Here is a 23,582-nt window from a genome sequence, read left to right as displayed (position 1 = left end):
TTTTCCTTACCCGGTTTATATTTGATTATGAGATTATATTCTTGGAGTTTTAAAGCCCTTCTTATTAACCTGGGCGTTAGGTTTTTTCCCGAGTAAAGTCTACCAACAGCCGCATGATCCGAAAAGACTGTTACTGGCGCTTTGCCGAAATAAAGTCGAAATTTGTGTACAGCTATTAATACGGCTAATGTTTCTCTCTCTGTAGCTGTATAATTCCTTTGTGTATGATTCAACGTTTTACTAAAAAATGCCAAAGGATGGCCATTTTGCATAAGAACCGCACCCACAGCATAGTCCGACGCATCTGCTGCAATTTCCAGGTTTTCGTCCCCCTCCGGGAATTTCAAAACAGGGGCATTGATAAGCGCTTCTTTTAACCTTTCGAATGCGGTATTTGCTTCTGCTGTCCACGTGAATTTACATTTCTTTCTTTTAATTACTAACAAGGGTTCAACAATATTAGCAAAATCTTTTATGAATGACCGATAATAAGAACATAACCCAAGGAAAGAAGAAAGTTTCTTGGCGGTGTTGGGAGGTGGGAAATTCTTGATTGCTTTTATTTTTGAATCTTGAGTTTCTATACCCTTTTGCGAAATTTTATAACCCAGATATTTAAGTTCTTTAGTTGCGAACTTGCATTTTGAGGCGTTAATTGTAAGACCGGCCTTTTTTAATAAATTAAAAACTTCTTCTAGATATATGTTGTTCCAACGTACTACTCGTTATAATTATATCATCTAGATAGATTAAAGTCGATTTTCCTAGGACAGGCCTTTAGAACAATGTCCATAGCTCTCTGGAATGTTGAAGGGGCCCCACACAACCCAAAGGGCATGCGTAAAAATGCATAAGTGCCCGATTTTGTTATAAACGCGGTTTTATGTATGTCTTCGGGTGTCATAGCTATTTGATAGTAGCCAGACGTTAAGTCCAAAGTAGTCATGTATCTTGTAGATTTAATCTTTCTAATAATATCCTCTATAACCGGCAAAGGGTAAACTGGGAATTTAGTAATACTATTAAGTTTTCTGTAATCGATAGCAAACCTCCAAGCCCTTTTATCCGAAGGAGGAAACTCGTTCTTTTTCCTACATAGTACGACTGGACTCGCGTACTCACTATTTATGGGCGTTATTATTTTGTTCTTTAACATTTCCTGAATATGTTCTTCTATGATTAGCTCTTTCTGTTTAACATAGCGATAAGGTTTAGTCCTACAGGGTTTGTCGGCAGTTAACTGTATCTCATGCGTAACTATTTGACAGCTACCAGGCCGTTCTGAAAACAAGTTTGAAAAAGTACTCACCACTTGCTGGATGGCTTGACTTTCATGGTCGTTCAAATGGCTAAGGTCAACTTGCGGTTGTTCCACTGGTTCCACCACCCTCTGGTCCATCTCCAGCACAATAGAACTGTCCTGAAAATTCAGTTTGGCCTTCGCGGCTTTTAAAAACTCCATACCTAAAATAAGTGGACTTTGCAAATGTTTTACTACAAAAATTAATAATTTAAGGCTTTCATTTTGGACCTGTATCTTTAAAGATAGTTTTCCGATACATTGACAAGTTTGTTCTTGTGCTGCTATGATTTCTGTGTTTTTATTTTTAAATAATCGTAACCTATTAAAATTCTTCTTAAAATATCACTCATAAAATTACCTTCTGCTCCTGTATCGATGAGGGCTTCTACTGTTACATCGCCAACCAGGACTTGTATAATTTTAACTGTGAGTTCTTTACGATGACCGTATTTAAGTGTCTTCTTGAGGGATTTTTCAAAACTTCCGGGGTCTGGACCCTCGCTTTCACAGGCCCCTCTACTCGTTTAAAGCTTTCCTTTCAAGTTCTGCCTTCTGGGTACGCGGACGTTTGTTCTCAAATTTCCTTTTGGGGCCTTGACCTTCGAGCTTCGATGAGTTAGCTTGATAGCTCTTTCCCCCATAAGAGCGGTTTGCATTTCTGGTCTGCTCATTTGAAGATTGCCTTCGGATACTTTGAGAATACGTTGCGCCTCTAGCTTTTTCCGCTATTCTGCGATTTTGAAACTTGACCGCCAATTCGAAGAGCTCCTGCAATGTGCTTGGGTTTCTAATTTCGAAGTAGTCTTAAACAGCAGGTAACAATCTTGGTAAGATTATTTCAATAATCTCCGGGTCGGGTTTCTTCCCATACAGCATATCCGTCAGCTTAATATTTCGCAGAATAAAGTCCGTCAACTCTTCTATATCCCGTTGATAAAAACTATATAGTTCGGCTTCTAGCCTTGCTCGATCTTTCACTATGGGGAAGGCCTTTAATAACGATTTTTTGAAATTTTCAAATGTATATATCTGGCCTCCGAATTCCCCTAATAAAAATTTGTCTATATTCTTCCACCATAGCGCCACCTGTCCTCTTAGTGCAGATGTGGCGATGGCAACTTTTTGTCTTTCAGGCACAGGGTAGAGCTGGAATTGATTTTCTAGGCCTTCTAGAAATATTGCCACTGAATTTTTTCCGTCGAAATTGACGTTTGGCTTAATTGACGCTCTCATCGTCTGGACCAGGTATCCAAATCCTTCCAATGGGCTTGCCATTTCGTGTTGTTGTCCAACAACTTCCATCCATTTTTCGGCCATTTCAGTTCGTCAAGTGTTCGGGCGCCAATGTAATGTTGCGCGCTTCCAACCTGCACGCAACAATAGTGGTGACTGCTGAGAACTGGAAAGTAGACAAAGTCTTGAGAAGGGCTTAAATCCCTTTTTATTCAACTTTAGAAATTACAAATGCCTGCTCTTGACGCTCACAAACTACGCCGACCCGGCGGTAAAATAAAAATAAGAAACTGAAAAGAGATAATAACAAGTGACTAACTACGAGGCTCTCTAAACGTAACTAACCTCACCTCGTTCTAAGATACCGCTGATAATTCAGCAAACTTCTGAATATTACGTTGAAAGATTACCAATCTGCCGAGGCAAGCACACAGGCCGAAACGCGTGGTTCTTCAATTTCTAACTAGCCACCTCCACGCTCGTGAAGCAAGAAAAGCACACATTCGAACTCGTTTCCTTTCTATTTAACTCAGATTACTTCCGCTGACAATTTGAATCCTTGCGCGTTCTCCTAAAATTTACATACTCTGGCATTGGCAATTCCAGAGAAAAGTAAGGCTTGACAGGAAAGATAGTTTAAACTTAAAATAAATGTTAGTTAAAATAAATATAAACCCTACAATGAATTAGCTGAATATTTAAGAAAAATATTATGACTGCGAGAATAGGAAAAAAAAAACATTTTTTGAATATTTACTTTCTTATAGAATGCAGATGAATTCATTTTTACTCAACGAAAATCAAAATTTAGTAGCTAATTAATCTGCCCTGTATCGAGCACTTTAGTTCAGTGATCCGTATTAATGTGCGCTTTATAAAAAAAATTTAAATGTTTTAAGAATAATTAGAAAAGGGCATAATTTTCTTCTTATCCTTAAATTCTTCAATAAAAAAACTGCATTTTCAGCTATAACCAAGTGAAATAATTTTCTAAATATAATTCAAAGCATGAAAAATAAGGTACATAAACAGCTTGGAAATGGAACTAGCATTGAGATTCTCTTTAAGAAATATGGTGAAGCTTAACAAAAAGTCTACGAAGTGAAGTAATTCCGTAGAATATTTTCTAACTCTTTATGATTAAATTGCACTCAATTATACTTTATAAATGACATATAAATATTATTTAATGTATATGTGTGGATGTGTGTGTGTGTGGCTCACTAGCGGCTGAGCTGTAAAGTCGTTGAACTCTGGCAGGTCGATCCGGGGTTCGAATCCGGATCGACGGGGTTTGCTGTATTGACGTTTTCGAGGTTTTCCCCATGTGTAACGTGCATAAGAGTCAGTTTTGCTTAGAAAGTTCTCCACGAGGCACCCATACCCTTAGGCAAATAACCGTCGAATGCTTTGCTATAATCAAACAAACCAGACCAAACAATAGATATATAAATAAGTAGCTTAAAAAACTACTATATTTTATGTATACTTATCAAGTAGTATTTCAATATATATAATGATTAAAAGAAAGGAAAAGTCGGATCCTATCTGATTGTATATAATGTACTCCCTATGAAGGCCCTAACAATTCTTCCTCACTTAAAGTCGTAACCCAAAAAGAGAACAAATTAAACTTCAGATAAAGTCGTAACCCAAAAAGAGAACAAATTAAACTTCAGATATGTATACAATACTGAATCCAATACAAAAAATACAAAATATAAAAATAAATTATATATGTACGAAACCTAACTAACTATTTATATTGATATTACGTAAATATACGTAAAAATACGTGTAATGAACATTGTATAATAAAGATATTTTATACCTTGTTCTATATTTGGCTCCATTTATATATACCTATACATAGATATATATAATTTAAGGATTTCCATTTAAGGATTATAGTAGTAGTTAATACTACTACATATAAAACACAAATGTGCAACAATAATGTATTTTTCAGTATTATTTAACTTCATTCTCAAGAATTTTCTGCAGTCTAGTTTGCGTTATTTTATTCATAAGTCTCAAATAAAAACAATTATTGTTTATATGTCATTAGAAAATTAACCAAAAAGTAGCGACCCCAATGTAATTGAGAAACAGTCCTTAGCCGTGAAAAGGTTGAAAGGCATTCGGTTATGACTATTATCTCACATACTCAGCTACTTCGCATACATGGAACATAGCATTCGAAATGAAAAACTCAATATTTACAACAAATTCATTCGTGTAACAAATATCTGTCTTTCTACACCTGGTTTTAAAAAAAGATGTTATTTATCTTACAGTTTATCGTTAAGTAATACATTTTCATTGTACAAAATTGCATTCATTCGAAGAATTCAGTTTGTATTTTCCTCTGTATAAAACTGGTCGTAGAGAAGTTAGATGTTTAAACGACCCGCACATTTTCTGAAGAGCACGAGCAAGATTATCCCCTCTTTTTGAGCCCCCCGTGAAAAAAGGGGTTCTAAATTTACGACCTGACCGCATATGAGGGTATTTCTATCTAACTTCCTACCTCCATGGGGTAGAACATGGAGGTAGGAAAGGAAGGAGGGGCCAATCGACACTAGAAGTGAAGCACTGCTTTGAAGCTTGGGTCACCAGATGGGGTGTTCTTTGTTTACATTCAGAAGCTCGCTTGAGAGGATTCTGATAGTATTTCGACACACGACTATTCCATACAAATCGAAAAAGGGACACTTTCGCATGAAAGAAACATTCATAGTATGATGGATAATAGCAATTTGTATAGTTTAGTGACATTTACGCAAAAATCACATCTTGCTTATTTTTCGATAACTAACAACAGCGATGTTGATTATGAATTTGTTGTATAAAATTCTAAGCTGTTAACCTACAAAAATATAGATTTAAAAAAAAAATGTTATGCTTAAAGAATGAAAAATACCTTACGGTAAATTTAAAATTGTATACGTCTTTCAATTCCCTTGATAGAGTATTCGCTACTTTTATTTTATTTTCCAAACGCCAAAATGTTTTAAATAAAACAATTTTTTTTCACATCCCTATATTATTGTTGCATATTATTGCAAAAACCATGTATCTGCCTTTGACAAAATACATAAATATTCATTAAATTATTTATAAATGTATTTGAAATGAAGAATTTATTCACTTATAAAGAACTGTGAAAGTACTGTGAAGAAATCAAATTATTAAATGTATCTAATGTATAATAATTATAAATGTTATCTAAATATATAATAACCTTAATATTGAATTGTAAGTAAACATAAATTGAAATCCTGTTGACAAATACGTTATAAAACTAAATATTTAGCAAGAATTGTTCGTATTGGAAAGCAATCTGTTAAAAGGTATTGTAAAGCAAATGCTATGAGGTGCGCACTTAAGAACGTAATAAAGAGTTTTGGATTATGTATTGTTGAAATGAAGGGTAAAAAAAATCTGATAAGTATAATTAAAAGAATTATTCCCCTTACATTTTATAATAACTCAGTTACAAGTTTTAAATAATACTTCACAAAAAAAAAAAAAAAAAAAACTTATTTTATTCCCTTTCAGAAATGTTCAGAGAAAGTCAAGTACTATTTATAGTATTTCACTAATTCCTAATAATTCTCTAATTTAAAATGAACCAAATAGAGTATTAATTATAAATTGACTTACATTTTTCGATTTAAAAGATGCCTCAGAAGCCAAAAAATCATGTCATATTTAAGAAAGTATTTTAGGAAGAAGCTCTATAAATAGAAAAGAATTAATGCATAATTTTAATATTAATAATACAATAAACTTTGATCTTAATTTTTAACCGAATAAAATAGAATTACCTTAATTTTTTTTCCTAATGTAATTAACGAAAACTTGTGAAAATATTTCATTCAAATTAAACCATTCTGAGAAAACTGTCCTGTGAAAAGTATAGCATTTAATTAATTCCGTTCAGAATGAAATGTTGTTTTCACATACTTAGGACTCTGAAGTGTTGTAGAAAAAGAAAATATATACATTTATATGTATATTTACGACGTAATTACAAAATATTTACATCCGAACGCGTCAAATCCCATTGAACTCAATGGTAAATGACTCAATGTTTTGGTCACTACGTAGGGATCGCCGGTGCTTCAAAGCAGGGTACGGGAGAAACTTGTTTAGGCCAACTCCATCTTACTTCCTACCTCCATGGGGTAGAAAGAGGGAACGCGGGGGGGGGTTAAAGTCAGTTGAATCATGGAGGTAGGAAGTACCTTTCCTACCTCCATGAGTTGAATGCGGGGAGAGATAAGCGAAGTTCTTTCGAGGTCTTAACCGTGCCCTTCCAGAAACAAGGCCGTCCAGCTCTCTCGTGACGTCACGATGAGGAGTGCGAAGAAACCTCTCTCCTGCATTCGAAGAGAGTGGACCCACTGCCCTCTAATTTATCTGTAAAAGCTAATTTTATGTTATTTTGATGTAAAGTAAATGAGATTACTAAATAAATGATACTATCTTAACATTTATTATATATCACGCTTTAAGATTTCAGATATCTGAGCTTATTTTTCTTAATGCTTGATAAAACTTTCACCTGGATGATCAGTAATTATTTATATGAGTCTCATTTTATTTTCCATAGTTTGGATAAACTTTCCCACACTTCATAAACCAAAAATATTAAGCTTTCGAACTGGAAACAAAACATTGCATATTATTTTCATTCATTTGTAAACATGAAAAATATGAATAAAAAGAGCATTTTACAAGAATCAACTTTTTCTTACAGACGTTTTTAAATAATATATAATTTTTTTCAGTATGGCGATAAAATAAAAGAACTAGCATTTTTGGTTATTATATTTATTCTTTAAACAAATTTTAGTGTAGATCTTTTATAATAAACTAAATATAAAAAAGGAATATTTCATTATTTATTTATCGATATAAATACGTAAAAATTTATTTTTAATGATAATTTTTAATGTCAACATTGTTTTAAACTGTCAGATGGTGTTATGTAAATAACTCTGTTATCATTAAAGTAATTATTAAACTTGCAGTGATTCAGATTCTTACAGAATAAAAACCAAAGATCTATTTTTAAACTGTCACAGAAAATCATTTAACTTTAGTTTTGCCGACTGTTTTTATTAAATACTTTTTTAATTGCTATATGAATTCTTACTATTCTATATTACTCTTTAGCGAAATCTTGACATGTCCACATTAGAGTTATTATGAACATAATAGTTAATTTCCTAGCTTTCTAGATCGAAAGATTGTGCCTGTAACTATGTGTGAGTTTTGATTCTTTGGATTACTTATGTGTATCGACAAGGAATTGTAAAGGGCAAAAAATAATAATTCTCCGAAAGTTTAACAGACATGACATTTTGAACGGAACAAACTGCAGAATTATGCTTTAAGTTTTAAAATATGCAAGGTAGTTAGCCGAGGTTCCCACATCTCGTTACCGAAGTGCACGTGGTAGAGCCTATATCATATCAGGAAAGTGCAATGGTAGTATAGGATACCGGACGTCCCTTGCAAAAAAAACATTTAATTCTGCCAATATATTTAATCTTTTTTAATTGTTTATTTTATTGTATCCATTTAAAACACCATATACTCTATAGCTCTTCAAAAATTTAGCATTTTGCTAATGTATGAAGTCATGTACGAAGTTATGTAGTGTATGAAGTTAAAACAGCAAAATTTAAAAAAAAAAAAAAAAAAAATTGCAAGCTTTATAAGCAACTGGTGTAACAATATTGTTTTCAAGTTTTGTTTATATATTTTAAAAATATAATATTAATTACAATTTTCACAATAATTTTGAAAATATGACAGAAAAAGTTTAAAAAAGGGGTAATGTGAAGCACACAAATTTGAATTTTTAAGTGAGAAACATTATTACTTTTAAATCTTTAAAACTATAATGACAAGTGCATTAAAAATAAAACTGAAATAAATTAGATATTACAAATCATTTAATGCTATATTATTAATATATATTCATAATGCACAGCGTTTCAGCAATACTTGAAACAAAATTTACTATACATTAAATAATCCTGTAATATCCATAATTAATTTATTGTTTACTTTTACATTTTATACTAGTTATTGCTTACTTTTTTTATATTTTACACTAGTTTTTCAGTGGGAATCATTTTTACTTTAAAAACAGACATATTAAACGTATCGAATATTTAATCTATTTAAGTTTTCTTTAAATATCAATACAATCATAGTAATGAAAGCTCATCCTGCTGTTTTCAGTCGGAATGAAGTCCTTCCGTTTTATTGCACGTATCCGCTTTCACATCTGCATCAACAGGAAAAGCGAAAATATGTACTTTAAGTCCAAATTGGTAATTTCAATTACATCATGGCACTGAACACATGTAAGACATTATATTATTTGTGGAACAACCCACAAATTGAAAAAAAAATTAAATTTAAAGTGTCCAACTGCGAAAAAAGCAAGTATATACCAAGATTTTAGGTCAATAATTGGAGTTCAACCACTTCTGTCGTAGCAATGGCGACCAACAATAACCTTTGACCCAAAGCTGCCCTCAAACCCAAAGAAGGCTTACACTCTCTGTACTGACGTCACGCGCTCTACGTCACTGAGCTGTAAGCATGGACCTTTTTTATAAGGTCCATGGCTGTAAGGCCTTGTTCTCGAAGGCCACGCCTTAACTTGGCTAAATGAAAGAAATGTGCGGCCGAGCGGTAAAGTCGCTGAACACGGGTAGTTCGGTCCGAGGTTCGAATTCCGTGAACGGGCTGGCTGCATTGGTGTTTTCGTGGTTTTTCCCATGTGTAACGTGTATACGAACTAGTTTCCCTGAGAAAGTCCTCCACGAAGGCATCCCTCACAGACAGATAGCCCTAGTGTGCTTTGACATAATTAAATACACCACCAACACACCTAATTTGAATATCAGCCCGTCATGCCAGACGCGGTCGAAGGCTTTCACCACGTCTAGCATGAGTAAGGCTACCTTCTGATGATTGTAAAGCGCTGATTCAATAAATTCATTAAGGCAGACAATCTGCTTTGTCATGGAGATTGATTTTCTAAAGCCGAACTGTTCGGGCGGCAATTTGGCCAGATAAGGATCCAATTTTCTTAAAAGAATTCTTTCGTAGATTTTGCCTAAACCAGGCAAAAGACTAATAGGTCGAAAACCCTGAGGTTTATTTATATCTTTATATGGCTTTCGTGGATGGGAAATCTCTTCTGGACTATAAAAGAAATAAAGAGCTAGTTACCATGCTTGCGTACGGTGTTGCAGCAGGCAACGCAAACTGAAACTGAGGACAAGGCGACAAGTCCTTGTGCATTTAAAAAATTAAGTATGCAGTTAATGGGGAATCATAAGTTGACCTCTGTGTGTGGTACATGAGCTACCACAATATAAGCATGGATGGATGTAGCAGCATTGAATGATAGATTTTATTAACGCTTTGTTTCTTCGGTAGAAAAATTCAGGAAATCCAAGTTGTGTCTTGGGAAGCAGGTCTTATTCCGGACAATATTCCTTTACCCAATAGCTTTCAAAGAGTGAATCTTCATTAATATAAAGTGATATTTCCAAAAGTATGGTTTGCATTCCTTGAAACAATGAAAACCGATACAGGTATTGCATATATACCTTTTTCAATACATTCCTGCGAAGTCCTCTGACATTCTGTGGACTTTTGTGCCGTTGCTCTCTTCAAGAAAGATCTTTCTAAAATCAAACCTACCACGACTGATGGACTTTGGAAAGTAGTGGAAGAGGAATGGAAATCAATACCCCTGGAAATTTTGCGAAAAGCCCTTCTATCATGGAAATCACGATGCAGACTTATAGTATAGAAAAAGAGGCTATCAGATCGAACATTAAAAGAGAATACTTTTAACATTTTCAGCAGTAATTAAACTGTTCCCAAATCGTTCTAAAATTGTGTAAGCCCACTCTGTAACTGCATTTTGTTATCCAACGGGTCAGGGTATTCTTGTGAGGAAAAAAAACTGAGAAACTTCTTTCATCTACTAGTCTTATCTGTGCAGAAAGGACAAGGTGTGACTGACACGTTGGATGCGGTCATATAGATTGCCAAATCTTTCGATGAGCTTCAGTCCGCAAACTTCGTTTTTTTACTGGAGAAAACTGCTTAACAGTTCAGAATCTGAATCTCGAATGAATCTAGAAAAGACAGAAAGCTTTAGATTCGTGATAAAGAGAAATCCTAGCAGCAAGGAAACTATTGACTGTGATGTTGACGAGTCGATGAGGCAAAATGAAAACGACCGTTCTTCTAGACTGTAATAGTGTTGCACCGATTAAAGAAATTGAAAAAGCCAGAGGATGAAGAAAGCGATAGAGGGTTAAGATGACGCCCAGTTTTAAGATTGAAATCTATTGAGGAAATTTTGTGTTATTTGTAGGAACAGTGAACTTCAAATGACTTTTCTTCTTCCGTCGATTATGAGATAGAGCAGCGCGAAGAAGAAAGAATATGAGAGACGGTTAAGTATCATCAGCATTATCTCCAGAAGGGTTTAGTCAGTTTTCTTATAGGTATATGATTTTTATATTATTCTTTTGTAGCAGAATATTGTCTTTGGTTAGATTTTATATTTTCTTTCACTGTTTATGCATTAAGGGAATTCAGCATATGATTTTGTAGCAAAATATTCTAGTTTTTGTATAAATTAGTTTGCAGCAGTATGTTGTTAGATGTCCATCTCGGATTCTGTTAAATTCGTCTCATCTATCCATTTATTCAGTTTACATTAGATAAATTTCTTGTTTTCCACTGTATAGTGTGTGTGTGTGTGTGTGTGTGTGTTTGCTAATATTGATAATTATTTCAGCTGAAGGATTTTTTTTCTTCTGAGAGGAATATTAAAGATAATTCACAAAAAATATATAATTTGAAATCCTGTTCTTGCATTAAATTGTTAAATACTTTGATAGAAAATTTTTAAATATTTTTAGCTATGCCTTGGTTTGGAATGGACATTGGTGGAACTCTTGTGAAATTGGTTTATTTTGAGCCTTCTGATATATCTACAGATGAATTGGAATTGGAAAAAGAAGCCCTGAAAAACATACGTCATTATTTAACATCTAATTCTGCATATGGCTCTACAGGAAAAAGGGATGTTCATCTTCAAGTAAGTTTCTAATCTTGAATTAAAAATGTTTTTGTAAAGTGAGCAGTTGCAAAATAATGTTTCATTAATCTTGTAATAGGCATTTAAATGTTAAAACTTTCGCAAGTACTTGTAATTACGTTTCAGATTTATTAATGATCATAAAGTAGCTTTGTATTCTAAATAAAATGGAGTATTTATCACAGATTTAAACTATTTAATTTTAGCCTGTAAATTTATATCCATGTTAAATAATAGAATTTTTAAACCCTTCATAATAAGAAAAATTAGGTTATATGCATTTTGTTCCAGGGTTTTTGAAATATAAGGGAAGTGGAATGTAAAATTTGAGGGAAAATGGAAAACTGATAATATACGTTCTGTACTTAAAAAGAAAAAAATTTACGCGCCTCGAAAACGCGGTGGAGCGTAACGACACTTGACATGCAAATACCCTAAAACCAGCTATATACTTCATTAAGCATGCACAGCCACTGAACGGCCATAGCCCGTGTATGGCCCACCAATACGAAATAAGCCGACAGACAGAAACTCCAATAAATCAGAAGGCCTGCTAATGCCCACTTGATAAAGGTTGCTCCCCTTTACCTCCTCTCACTTCCTTACCCAGTAGAGGACAACAACCAAAGAACTGTTATTGTTAGGAAGTCTCCAGCGACATTACTTCAAGGAACCGGAACAATTTATGCTAAATGTACGATAACCGCGGCATACAGAGGAATTAGGGATTTCGGTGTACATTCTGACCAATTTCATAGCCAAGGAGACAGTGTCTCAGAGACCTACCCGATGAGGTCACATGTAACTGAGCGAGTGCTAGAAAGGTTGCATTACTGTCTTTCGTGAAGCAGTATGGTCATGCCGTTGAATCTGCAGGCGTGAGAGTCGGACAGATGAAACTGAGGCAATGTTGTCTGCAGCGGTTCCAGCTAGTACTTCCTATTTATATAAAGGATGTACTGTTTCAGTACGTCGTCCATCAGACCACAGAGCGGTGTGATAGGCGACGATCCACAGTTCTCTGTACAACGTGCTGTCTCTGGTCTCGTGGTTTGGATGGAGACTAGAGAGAGGGCAACGGCAGACTCCGGAAGGTTTAGTGTTGCTCAGAAGACGACTGGAAGAGGATCGACTGTGTTATGGGTTCTCCCCCCGAGGGCTCGACTGGGAGCAATCCCGGCGGCGTTCTGGCTAGGTCCATACCTAGACAGATTCGACTTCTGGGGAAAAATTATCAATTTTATCAGTGACTAGAACCATCGTTTATTAGCTGGTAGTTTCTGGTTTGGCAGGGACCATATGGTATTGTCTCCTCTGCCCCTTGGTTGTGGGGACGCTCCATGGTCAGATATCGAAGGTTGTCCTTGGAGGTTTGGCTCACCTTGTCAACACTGGGAAGATGGTCGATGTCTAGGTATAACTTTGTTTTCTTTTTGGTGTATAACACAGACTGTGTGAAACATTTAAGTCCCCATAGGTTGACCGGTAGTTATGCCTCCTTGGATCGCTTCTAGGGGTTGGGGTGTTTAACTGTGTAAGGCAGCCTCGAGCTACCCAGGTCTACCCAGCCTCTTCTTCCTAGTGTATTGTGTTATCGGTGCCTCTTATGACGTCCATTTATAACGCCGACTCATCTCCTACAACGTTCGCTGTGGTGTCGTGCCTGAGCCGCCTGAAATGTAGCGGACTTGAGTCGTATCGTTTTCAGCAACGAATACAGAGGACAGCCGCATATATGTGTGGACACGGTCAGGCCAATGCTGCACACCCTATGCCGTTGAATGGCATTATTCCATCATGCCCGGCATTACTGTGTGGGGTGATTTGCGTATAATAACCGATCACCTTTAGTCATCCTGCGTACTACTCTAACAGGCCAACGTCACAACAACGACATCTTGCGGTTTGCTGTTATCAGGCTTCCTGGGGATCTATTTTTGAGCATGACAATGCTCGGCCGCACTCGGTACAAGTCGATGGTAACTTTCATCACAACATGGCAACCCTCCTGTAATTATCTAAATTGCCCGGCCTTCCCTTCATTAAACACGTTTGGGACATGTGAGTCGCCGACTCTAGCCGTCAAAATTTATGTCTGACCTTAGTTGACCAAATCTGGCGGGAGTAGACGCGGAATTGACGGGAGTAGACGCGGTAGAATCACTTTAATAAGTTCATTATCCGGCCTCTTTCCATATATTAAATTAAGTATCTGGTTCTTTCTAAGAATGAAGTCTGTTAACTCATCGAAATTGGTTTGATTACATGCTAAACAATTCTGCCTCAAGCTTTGATCGGTCTTTAAAAAGTGGGAATGCTTTCAATAGCGCTGTTTTAAGGTTTTCCCATGTAAATGTTTCCGATCCTGGATCCCCCAACAGGAACTTACCAATTCCTTTAAACCAAATGAGGGCTTGGCCTTTTAGGTTTGCTGTAGCGATAGTAATTTTCTGCGGCTGGTTCTCTGGATATAACGGGAAAGTAATTCCAGCTGCTCCAGGAAAGTCATCACGGAACCTTTGGCGTCGAATGTTGCAGCTGGCTTCATGGCTGCTCTCATTGTTTCCATGATGAATCCGAATCCCTCCATCGGGTTTACTGGTGACTGAAGGATTTGAAAGTTCGGAGTGGTCAACGTAAATTTTTCGTTTTCTAACGGCATAGTTCATCTGGAATGCTTCGAACACCAAATGTGGGGGACACCAATGTGTCCACTTTTTTATCTAACAACCAAATGTGGAGGAACCCGGTGAAGAGTTAAGCGAATAATCGCTTAAGTTCAGTAACAGGAACGTAAGACTCGAGAACGGTTAATTACCCTTTATTGCTCAAAATAAGAAGGAACAGTTGGCCCCTTTCTCAGGGCGTACAGCAAAGCCTCCACTTGGGCTTGAACTCAAAATAAGAAATAAGAACTTAACTGATGCTTAACTAAAGAGACGTAGCCGAAGCTACCACAAATTAAGTAGGTGGCCTGTAAATATCGAATTTAGCTAGTGAAGCTATCAAGGGCCTGCAATACGGCCGAGCTTAGTAACAGCTTAAGGAGACGCACGCTAGTCAGAAACTCTGAGGCTGTCTCTCAAAGTCAATAAAACATCGACTTAAATACTACTCTTACTCATTTGCATTAAACGCGATTCTAAAAACACATTCTGGTAGGAAAATGTAATCTGAAATTAGGAGAGATTAAAGAAAAAAAAGAGCTTTAACTCAAAATAACTGTTAAAAACTTAGGATAAACCTTACACTTTTATCAACTCCTCTGCAACCCGTTTCTGTAGACATAGATAAATAGGGAAATTTTTCATACAAATCCAAATTGGGATCCTTGTGAATTTTTTTGGAGTTGACCCCCAAAACTGTAAGCAATTTCTTACATCTTCATTAAATGAAGGGAGTTGTATTTTAAGGTAATGCAATAGCGAACATTGGCGTGTTACGTTGCCAATTTCAATAGAATTTGAATTCAACAAAACACCTGATAAAGGTGTTTCGGAAGATTTTAATATATATTATAATTAGATATGGAGGCAGAAAGATCTTTTGTTAATTACAGCGATGCTGCAAGTGTTCTTAATCATCAAACGGGTGTATGAAATGTATTTTAATTGAGTCATTTATATATAGTACTTGTCCGATAACGGTGTAAAGGCACAAATCAAAATAAACATTTCATTCACGAAATTCACAAACGTTTATTTGAAGGCGATCACGAGCAAGAATCATTTACATTTTCTCAGACTAATCTATAACATTTCCAAAAACTCATAAAATCATACTATTCAATAAACAAGTCTCTAATATTTTTCTAGTTTACTTTCTCTACAGAATATTCCAAAATTACTACAAAAATAAAACTCTCTTCGTCTCGATGAAGCCGACCAGCGGCCGAGCGGTAAAGTCGCTGAACACTGGTAGTTCGGTCTGAGGTTCGAATCCCGCGAACGGGCTAGCTTCGTGGTTTTCCTCATGTGTAACGTGTATACGAGCCAGTTTCCCTTAGAAAGTCCTCCACGAAGGCACCCCTCACCTTAGGCAGATAGCTCTAGTGTGCTGTGCCATAATTAAAATAAACCAAAACCAATCCTCTCGATGAACATTAGTCACAAAACTCTTAATCAAAAACGAAACGTGGGAATTCGATCTGTTGTCACTAAAACGGAAGTGGAATATAATTAAAACCATAAGATTATGTTTGTACTCTCGCCCACATATCAGATGAGGAAATGTAAAGATGCAGTTTCCAACAGTATTAAAAATAAATATTTAAATTGTGAAGGAAATGCCTTCATTGCTTTTAAAACTTTAAGTTTGTTTAGCAGTTATAATTTGAAAGGTAAGTTACAAAACTTATATAATGATGAAGTTTCATAAATTATAATTAATTTTATATCGAACGGCAACATTCTGGAAACTGTTTGCTGAGCTGTTTCGAATGCAAATTAAAGGTCCTATGACTCGTGCAGTGGTAGAAATTGCATAAAATAGGTTCAATTTTGTCATCCCCTGTTGAACTAGTAATTTAATTTAATTACCCTTAAAGTACACCGAGACTTCTTTGATTAAATATAGTAATGTGGTCATAAAATACTGGTAAAAGTATTATTTAAAATGACTTTGCGTGTCATCATCTGTCTTAAAACCACGTGTTAAAATTTTTATGCAGATAAAATTTCATTTGTGAATTTTCTTTGAACTGATAGTCTCACTTTCTTTGGTAGCATAAACTCATGAGCTCTAGAAAGAGGAATAATCACCTTTCCTTAAACTGTAGACAGTCCGAATAAAGGCTTAAATAGTCCGTTTATTTGAACACAAAGAAATAACAATGACCGAACTTGAGTTTATACAAGCCAACACTTCTGCCATAACGTAAACAAGTTATATTGAACTAAAATCAAATGTAGTTAGATTAGCCGAACTGCTCACCAAGTAACGCGAGGAAGGCAGTGGTTTTTTAGAAAACTAGCGAGACAAGCTTAATGGCTGGAAGTACTCCACGCCACAGAATCAGATCGCTATTTAGTCACGGTAACAACGTGGCCTCAAGTAGGCAGAACACGCTCTAAAATCAACAATCAATCAATATCCCTATCGCCGGGATGTCTCTGTCAGCACGGGACATGTCCGGCTGGATGGTACTTAGGACCCATGGGCGCATGACAGTGCAATGTCTGAGGAATCAACTCGTGAAATCTTCGATTAAATAGCACTTCTTCTCCCTTTGTCTGAATAAATACGCTCAATCTCATTTACATTCTGGCATGAAAAGCGTAGGTAAAAAGGAGAGCGACAGGAAAGTTACTTTAACTCAGAATTAACTATTAGTCAAAAATAAATAGATAAAGCCTCACATCTTACTAAAGCTTTCTATTTTAATAAATGATTTTTAGTAATTTTTTTAAGGAAATTTTAATTCATGCTAAGCCCTTAGTTTTTTTTAAATATCTTAAATTTTCTTAGCTCTTTTCCTTTAATCAATTTCTAACAAATTATTATAAGCTCCCCTAAAGTTTGTACCGTTGTCTGTATAAACCTCTCTAGATCTTCCTCTTCTAGGAACAAAACATCTAAATGATAACAGAAAAGCATCAGTGGAAAGCGATGCGAAACACAGCACTTTTCCCTGAATCTTAATATCAGTTTTGTAGCTATTTTATGCTCCCGTGCATCATAAGTCATTTTTTTAGTTATTTTATACTCCAGTACGTCATAAGTATTTCACATGTAGTTTTTAATATTTTAGCTAGATTCCTTTATTGTCATGAAAGTATTTCAGAAAGCACAGTAAATTTTAAAATTGTAAAACGTCATCAGAAACTTTTGTCTTTTATTGTATTTGTCTTTGTGTAAAATTTCAAACAAATATGCCACTTTTAATTAAGTTTGATCGTAAATCCTTTCTGTTACAGCTCTAACTTAATTTTTAATTCATTTTAGATGAATAATGTGGTAATAGGAGGGCACACTGGAACGCTGCATTTTATACGCTTTCCTACAAGTGCCATGAATGTGTTTTTACAGCTTGCTAAATCCAAAGGAATGGCTTATATGGCTAGCACTGTTTGTGCCACTGGTGGTGGAGCTTTTAAGTTTGAAGCTGATTTTCGTCATGTAAGACTACTTATTTCTGTATTTTTTATGTGTACTTTTATTCTGTAACAAAATAGCTGATATTATCATCTAGCAGTGTCAAACACGCGAGTGCTACTGTACTGAAATACCTTACAAGTTAAGCAGTCAGTGCTCTGTAATAATAGTATTGCATGTAATTGGTCTCAAAGAATGATAATGATTAAATAAATCATGCTACCATATTAATCTACGTATTGCATTTAATATTGTAAGGCTTCCCTTAATTTGCATAACAAATTATTTTAAGTTTGGTAGCTTTCCTGAACCTGTCATTTCCCCTCGAATTACCTCGCAAGGATGCAAATTTAAATTTAAGTAAAGAGAGTATAAAAACAGATGAAACTTGTAGTTTATTCAGAGCGTGATTTCGCTACCCAGTGCAGTGTGCAATTGTGTCTTTGCTGCTGATACGCCTTTTGGCCATTTAATAAGTGTATTGCTGGGTAGGTTGTTGAGTCAGCCTAGTTAGCCTTAAAATAAATTGTTATTCCAGCACTGCTACTCATCTTTCAAGTTATTGTTAAATTATTCTTAATTTCCCACTGCAAGTAGTCGGTGTTATTGTAAGCATGAAGTATGTGCATTTGTGTGAAGAGTTTGACGAATAATAAAGGGTTTGTTGTACCCTTCATCTGCCCTGGTATTATTCACACCTGTGTGAGAAGTCACCAGATTTCCTCGTAAGATCATTTTAACTGTATGGTCGCCTAGATGGTATAGTAGTTAGGGGACGCGACTGCGATACCGAAGGGCTTGGGTTCTAATCTCAGAGAAGGCATGGATGTAAATTGTGTGCCCCCTCGTAGGCGGTAATGGTGACCGCCTGTTAGGTGCCTCCACAATGAAATGGCCACCACTTCTGGCCGTAGGAGTGGCCAATGCTGAAAAAAGGCGAGTACCTGCCATTTGATTAAAAAATAAATTTTAGAAAACCCTAACTGTATGATAGAAATGAAGGTTAGACCTTACAATATGAGTATTGTAAGTTTGTTTTCGTAAGATCTGAAAGAGTAGTCGCAACTAATGATTTAGAAGCATAGCTTAGAGAGAAAAAAATTTTGTTTTAATGTTTCAAATGCGGATATGAAAATATTAGCAGTGTATATGTCATCAATGATATGTTTTTTATTCTTGCATTAGGACATGATAGCTACATGTAGCTTTCATGATGTGAAGCAGTACCTTTTAGCTGTAATAGCATAGTATTTTATTCAGAAGGATTTTTCTACCAGGATAATTTACTGTATTTTGTGATGATACACAAGCAAATATGTTGACTTTGTATTTAAATATTCTTGTTGTGCGCTAATCTACAACAAATGTAGTTTTAATATTCAGTCATAAGTATTTTTTCTTACTTTCCTGCAACTATATAGAAGCAAAAATTAAATAAATAAAATGGTCTTAGAAATGATTATAGTCTTAGAACTGTCACATACATCGGAAACGTCAGTGGGGTCTGGAGATCGAGATGACCCAGAAATTTCTGAATGATGAGAGGTACGCGAGTCGTCTCCACAATGAGAAACTGAAGACTTTACAGCAGATTGATGTTTTTGAGGATCACTTGGATGACATGAATCTGACAAATCATCATCTTGGATTTCTTGAGGAAACACTCATTGTATCGGACGTACCAAATTGTTAGTTTACGTTCTTAATCCAACTGTTCTCACTTTACCATCTTTTCCTGGAATCAGTTCCGTAATTTTAGCTAAAGGCCAATTCAATCTTTTCTTGATATCATCTCCTATCAACACAACGTCATTCACTCGAATATTTGGAAATTGTGAATTTTGCTGTCGTTTCTGAATAAGTAGTCCTAAATATTCTTTTCGAAAACGTACTCGGAGATCTTCCATTAATTTTGCACGAAATATGATTCTTTTTCCTGAGATGATTGGTGTCTACTGTTTCTATATCAGTTACATTTAAATTGAATCTATCAGTCAAAAACATGGCGGGTGTAAGTGGAACTGTATCTTCGGACAAATATGTCAAGGGTCGCGAATTTACTACCCTTTCACATTCGCACATAACTGTTTCCATTTCTTCATAGGTAAGAACAGCTCCGCCCAATGTTCTCCTAAGGAGTTCTTTGACTACTCGAACAAGTCTTTCCCACCAGGCAGCAGTGGGGGAATGAATTTCCATTCGATCTTCTGTATTTCGGTCTGTCGAGTTACTTTACTCCAATCAATTTCTAACAAATTATTATAAGCTCCCCGTTGTCCTCCCCTAAAGTTTGTACCCATTGTCTGTATAAACCACTCTAGGTCTTCCTCTTCTAGCAATAAAACGTCTTAATGATAACAGAAAAGCATCAGTGGAAAGCGGTGTTATTAACTCTAAATGAATTGCTCTATAAAGAGCACATGTGTAGAGAACCATCCATACTTTGTCCCCACGTTTTACAAACAGAGGACCAGCCAAGTCAATACCAACTACTTCGAAAGCTGCTGCATTTTCCACTCTATCAGCAGGTAAGGAAACTGGTTTTGTATCTTCGACATTTAGTACAGTCCTTCAGAACACTACGTATAGCTCTTCTTCCTCTTATAATCCAGTACTTTTCACGCAATATACTTAGTAATATCTGGGTTCCAGCATGACAGTTTTTTTGATGAAAATATTCAATCAGTCTTTGAGTAAAGATACATTTATCAGGAAGAAGAATATGTGAAATGAAGAAAGGCTTACCTATGTGTTCAGTAATTCGAGTTTTAACTCTAATTCCGTTCACAACTTTGAAAATATACAAGTTCCGACTAGAGGTTTCACTAGGAAAAAATTGAGCTTGCACATTACAAATAAGCAGAATTTCAGCATTTTCAATCTCCTGCATTAGAAGTTCTCCCCCCCCGTCTAGTATCATGACGCGATCTTATATTACTGATAAATCTCAATATCCACGCAACCATTCTAACTATTGAATGGAAATTCGAGAATTTAATGGCATACCACGGGACTTGCTCTTCTGACAAATTAATATTACATAACCTAACTTTTCTCCTTTGAAATGTTATTTCGGGTGTTTCTATTGTCAATATCTCGGTATCAGGGCAGTTGTCTGGTGTTTGCAACAACAAAGCCGGGCCTTTCCACCAGCAGGATTCTAAAAATTTCTTAGGAGAACACCCTCGCAAGCTCAGATCAGCGGGATTCGTTTTCCCTGGCACATGTCGCCATTCATTATTAGGAAACAGATTATTTATTTCTTTTACTCTGTTCGAGACAAAAACTGTCCAATCACCATGTTCTTTTAACCAGTATAAAGCTACTCTAGAGTCGCTCCAAAATATTGTTTTAATCTCATGGGCGTTTAATGCCTGCTTCACTGAATATGCCAATCTGGCACCAGTGCAACAAGCCATTAACCTAAGGATCGTTACTTTCTTCAAAGGTGCAACTCTGGTTTTTTGCTCTAACAAAGTAAATTTTTACACCTTGAGAGGTTCTCGTTCTAAAAAAAAAAAAAAAAAAAAAAAAAAAAAAACAATGCAAGTGGCATATGCCTCTTTGCACGCATCTACGAAAACATGCATCTCAGTGGAATGATTTTTTTTTTTTATTTCAACATAACGTGAGATTTCGATATCTCTTAATGCGTCTATTTCTCTAAACCATCTTTTAAAAAAACATTTGAATATTATCTGGTAAGGGAGTATCCCACTTTAGATTTAAAGTCCATGTTTTCTGCAATAAAAGCTTAGGTGGCAAGATTGCAGGACTCAACAGACCTATTGGATCAAATATTTTCTGAACTGTAGCTAAAATGATTCTCTTAGTAAAATTCTGATCTTCACTTACAAGATCAAAGTTTAAATTACACTTAAGAGTGTCCTTATCAAGATCCCACGAAATTCTCAATACTTTCGTGACACCAGTACTTTTAGAAACAAGTTTACATTTTACATTACTCTCCCATGGCCCACCAGTGGTCGAGCGGTAAAGTCGCTGAACACTGGTAGTTCGGTCCGAGGTTCGAATCCCGCGAACGGGCTGGCTGCATGGAGGTTTTCGTGGTTTTCCCCATGTGTAACGTGTATACGAGCCAGTTTCCCTTAGAAAGTCCTCCAAGAAGGCTTCCCTCCCCTTAGGCAGATAGCCCTCGAGGCTTTGCCATAATCACACACACCACACCACACATTACTCTCCCAATTTCTTAAGTTAAAGCAACCCTGTGACAAAATATCTTTCGCATTTACAATAAAATTTTCCTCCTCCTCAATATTTGCAACGCCGGAAACACAATTGTCGACATAAAAATAATGTTTCAGTTTTTTGTACTATAGCATCAAATTCAGATGGTACTTTATCTAATAAATGTGTAATTGAAGCTGCTAATAAAAATGGACTCGACTTTAACCCAAATACTACTCTGCGATGCCGGTAAACAATCTGTTCACTCTCGGACGGATAAAAAAATCTCTAAGAGCTTTACCACTTTCTCGTGCTAACGCGTCAAAGACAGCTCTGATTTTTGTAGTGGTACTGTCCTTAATTACTGGCCGATTAGGAAAAAATGTACCGTCTCAATATTATCAATCACCTTTTCAATTATATCCAATTTTTCCCATTCCCGGAAAATCGTAGTATATTCTTCTAAAAATGCTTTATCTTGTGCTCGCTGGCACATCCTTTTATGCGGCTTCCAAGTTAAATCTTTATTTGTCGGCAAATCGGCCATATCAAATTTAAAAGGTAAACAAAGTTCATATCTACCGTCCGAAAGAATTTTCACATTATTTTTAAACTCTTTCCAAAACTCTAGAATGTTCTAAATTCTTTCTGTTATTTTCAATGGGATCTGAAATACCTGTAGATTCTAAATTCTTCAATTTAATCTTTTATCGAATAATTTCTAACATATAACGAAATTACATTCAAAACAGTATCATCATTGGTATCTCCAAATGACTCATGCTTCCCAGTTAACACATGTCCCAAACAAGTCTCAATCAAAAGTAACCCTGACTCCAACCGAACAGATTTATTAGTAAATAAAGCGCCTATAATATCCGCTCCCAAAAGCAGACCAATCTCACGATCAGAAGAACCCAAATCAGACAAACTGACGCCTCTATCTTTCAGGTCATTAAGAATTTTACTATCATTCACTTTTGGCACTGTGCCACAAATTTTGCTCTCTGATAGTGCTTCGATTTGAAAGGAGAAAAGTTTCATCTAATGCCGAAATCAGCAAATTATAAACATCGTGAATCTGCGTTTGCGTTTCTCTTCTCTCGAATAACGAATGCTTCAATTTAATTTGCCTTAATGGTTTTAAATTTAAATTCTCTACTGGTTTTTTTATTGACATACGAATGCTGAGAACCTGTATCCAGTAATGTGCTTACTTTAAGCTCAACATTCTTAAATTTAATTTTAACTATTAGAGTCATTAAATAAGCATTTTCTATTCTACAGTTATTAGTTAATGTACTGGTTTCAGTTACGTTACTTCTAGACTTTTTCATTTGCTGTTTTTTCTTGGGCCCACCAGCGGCCGAGCGGTAAAGTCGCTGAACACTGGCAGTTCGGTCCGAGGCTCGAATCCCGCGAACGGGCTGGCTGCATGGGCGTTTTCGTGGTTTTCCCCATGTGTAACGTGTATACGAGCCAGTTTCCCCTAGAAAGGTCCTCCACGAAGGCATCCATCCTCTTAGGCAGATAGCCCTCGAGGCTTTGCCATAATGACATACACACTTTTTTCTTGGCGATTGGGACACATTAAAGAATGGTGATTTT

The 23,582-nt window shown here is 35.8% G+C and overlaps 1 protein-coding gene across 3 annotated transcripts in view; it reads left to right on the top strand.

Annotated features, from left to right (window-relative positions):
• LOC118184663 (pantothenate kinase 3-like) overlaps nt 1-23,582 on the top strand; it is a 218,114-nt gene that overhangs the window by 102,614 nt on the left and 91,918 nt on the right. For all 3 annotated transcript variants that reach the window (XM_085807605.1, XM_085807604.1, XM_085807603.1), the window contains exons 3-4: nt 11,515-11,693; nt 17,637-17,810. In XM_085807605.1, coding sequence (XP_085663731.1) covers nt 11,515-11,693; nt 17,637-17,810 — 353 coding nt within the window. The remainder of the gene's footprint in view (nt 1-11,514; nt 11,694-17,636; nt 17,811-23,582) is intronic.

The sequence above is a fragment of the Stegodyphus dumicola genome, chromosome X1 (assembly GCF_044657685.1).
Source record: "Stegodyphus dumicola isolate Sdum_Otavi_A_Nest chromosome X1, ASM4465768v1".
Classification (NCBI taxonomy): Eukaryota; Metazoa; Arthropoda; class Arachnida; order Araneae; family Eresidae; genus Stegodyphus; species Stegodyphus dumicola.
Note: the sequence above shows the minus strand (reverse complement) of the source record. Positions and strands in the feature narration are given on the sequence as shown.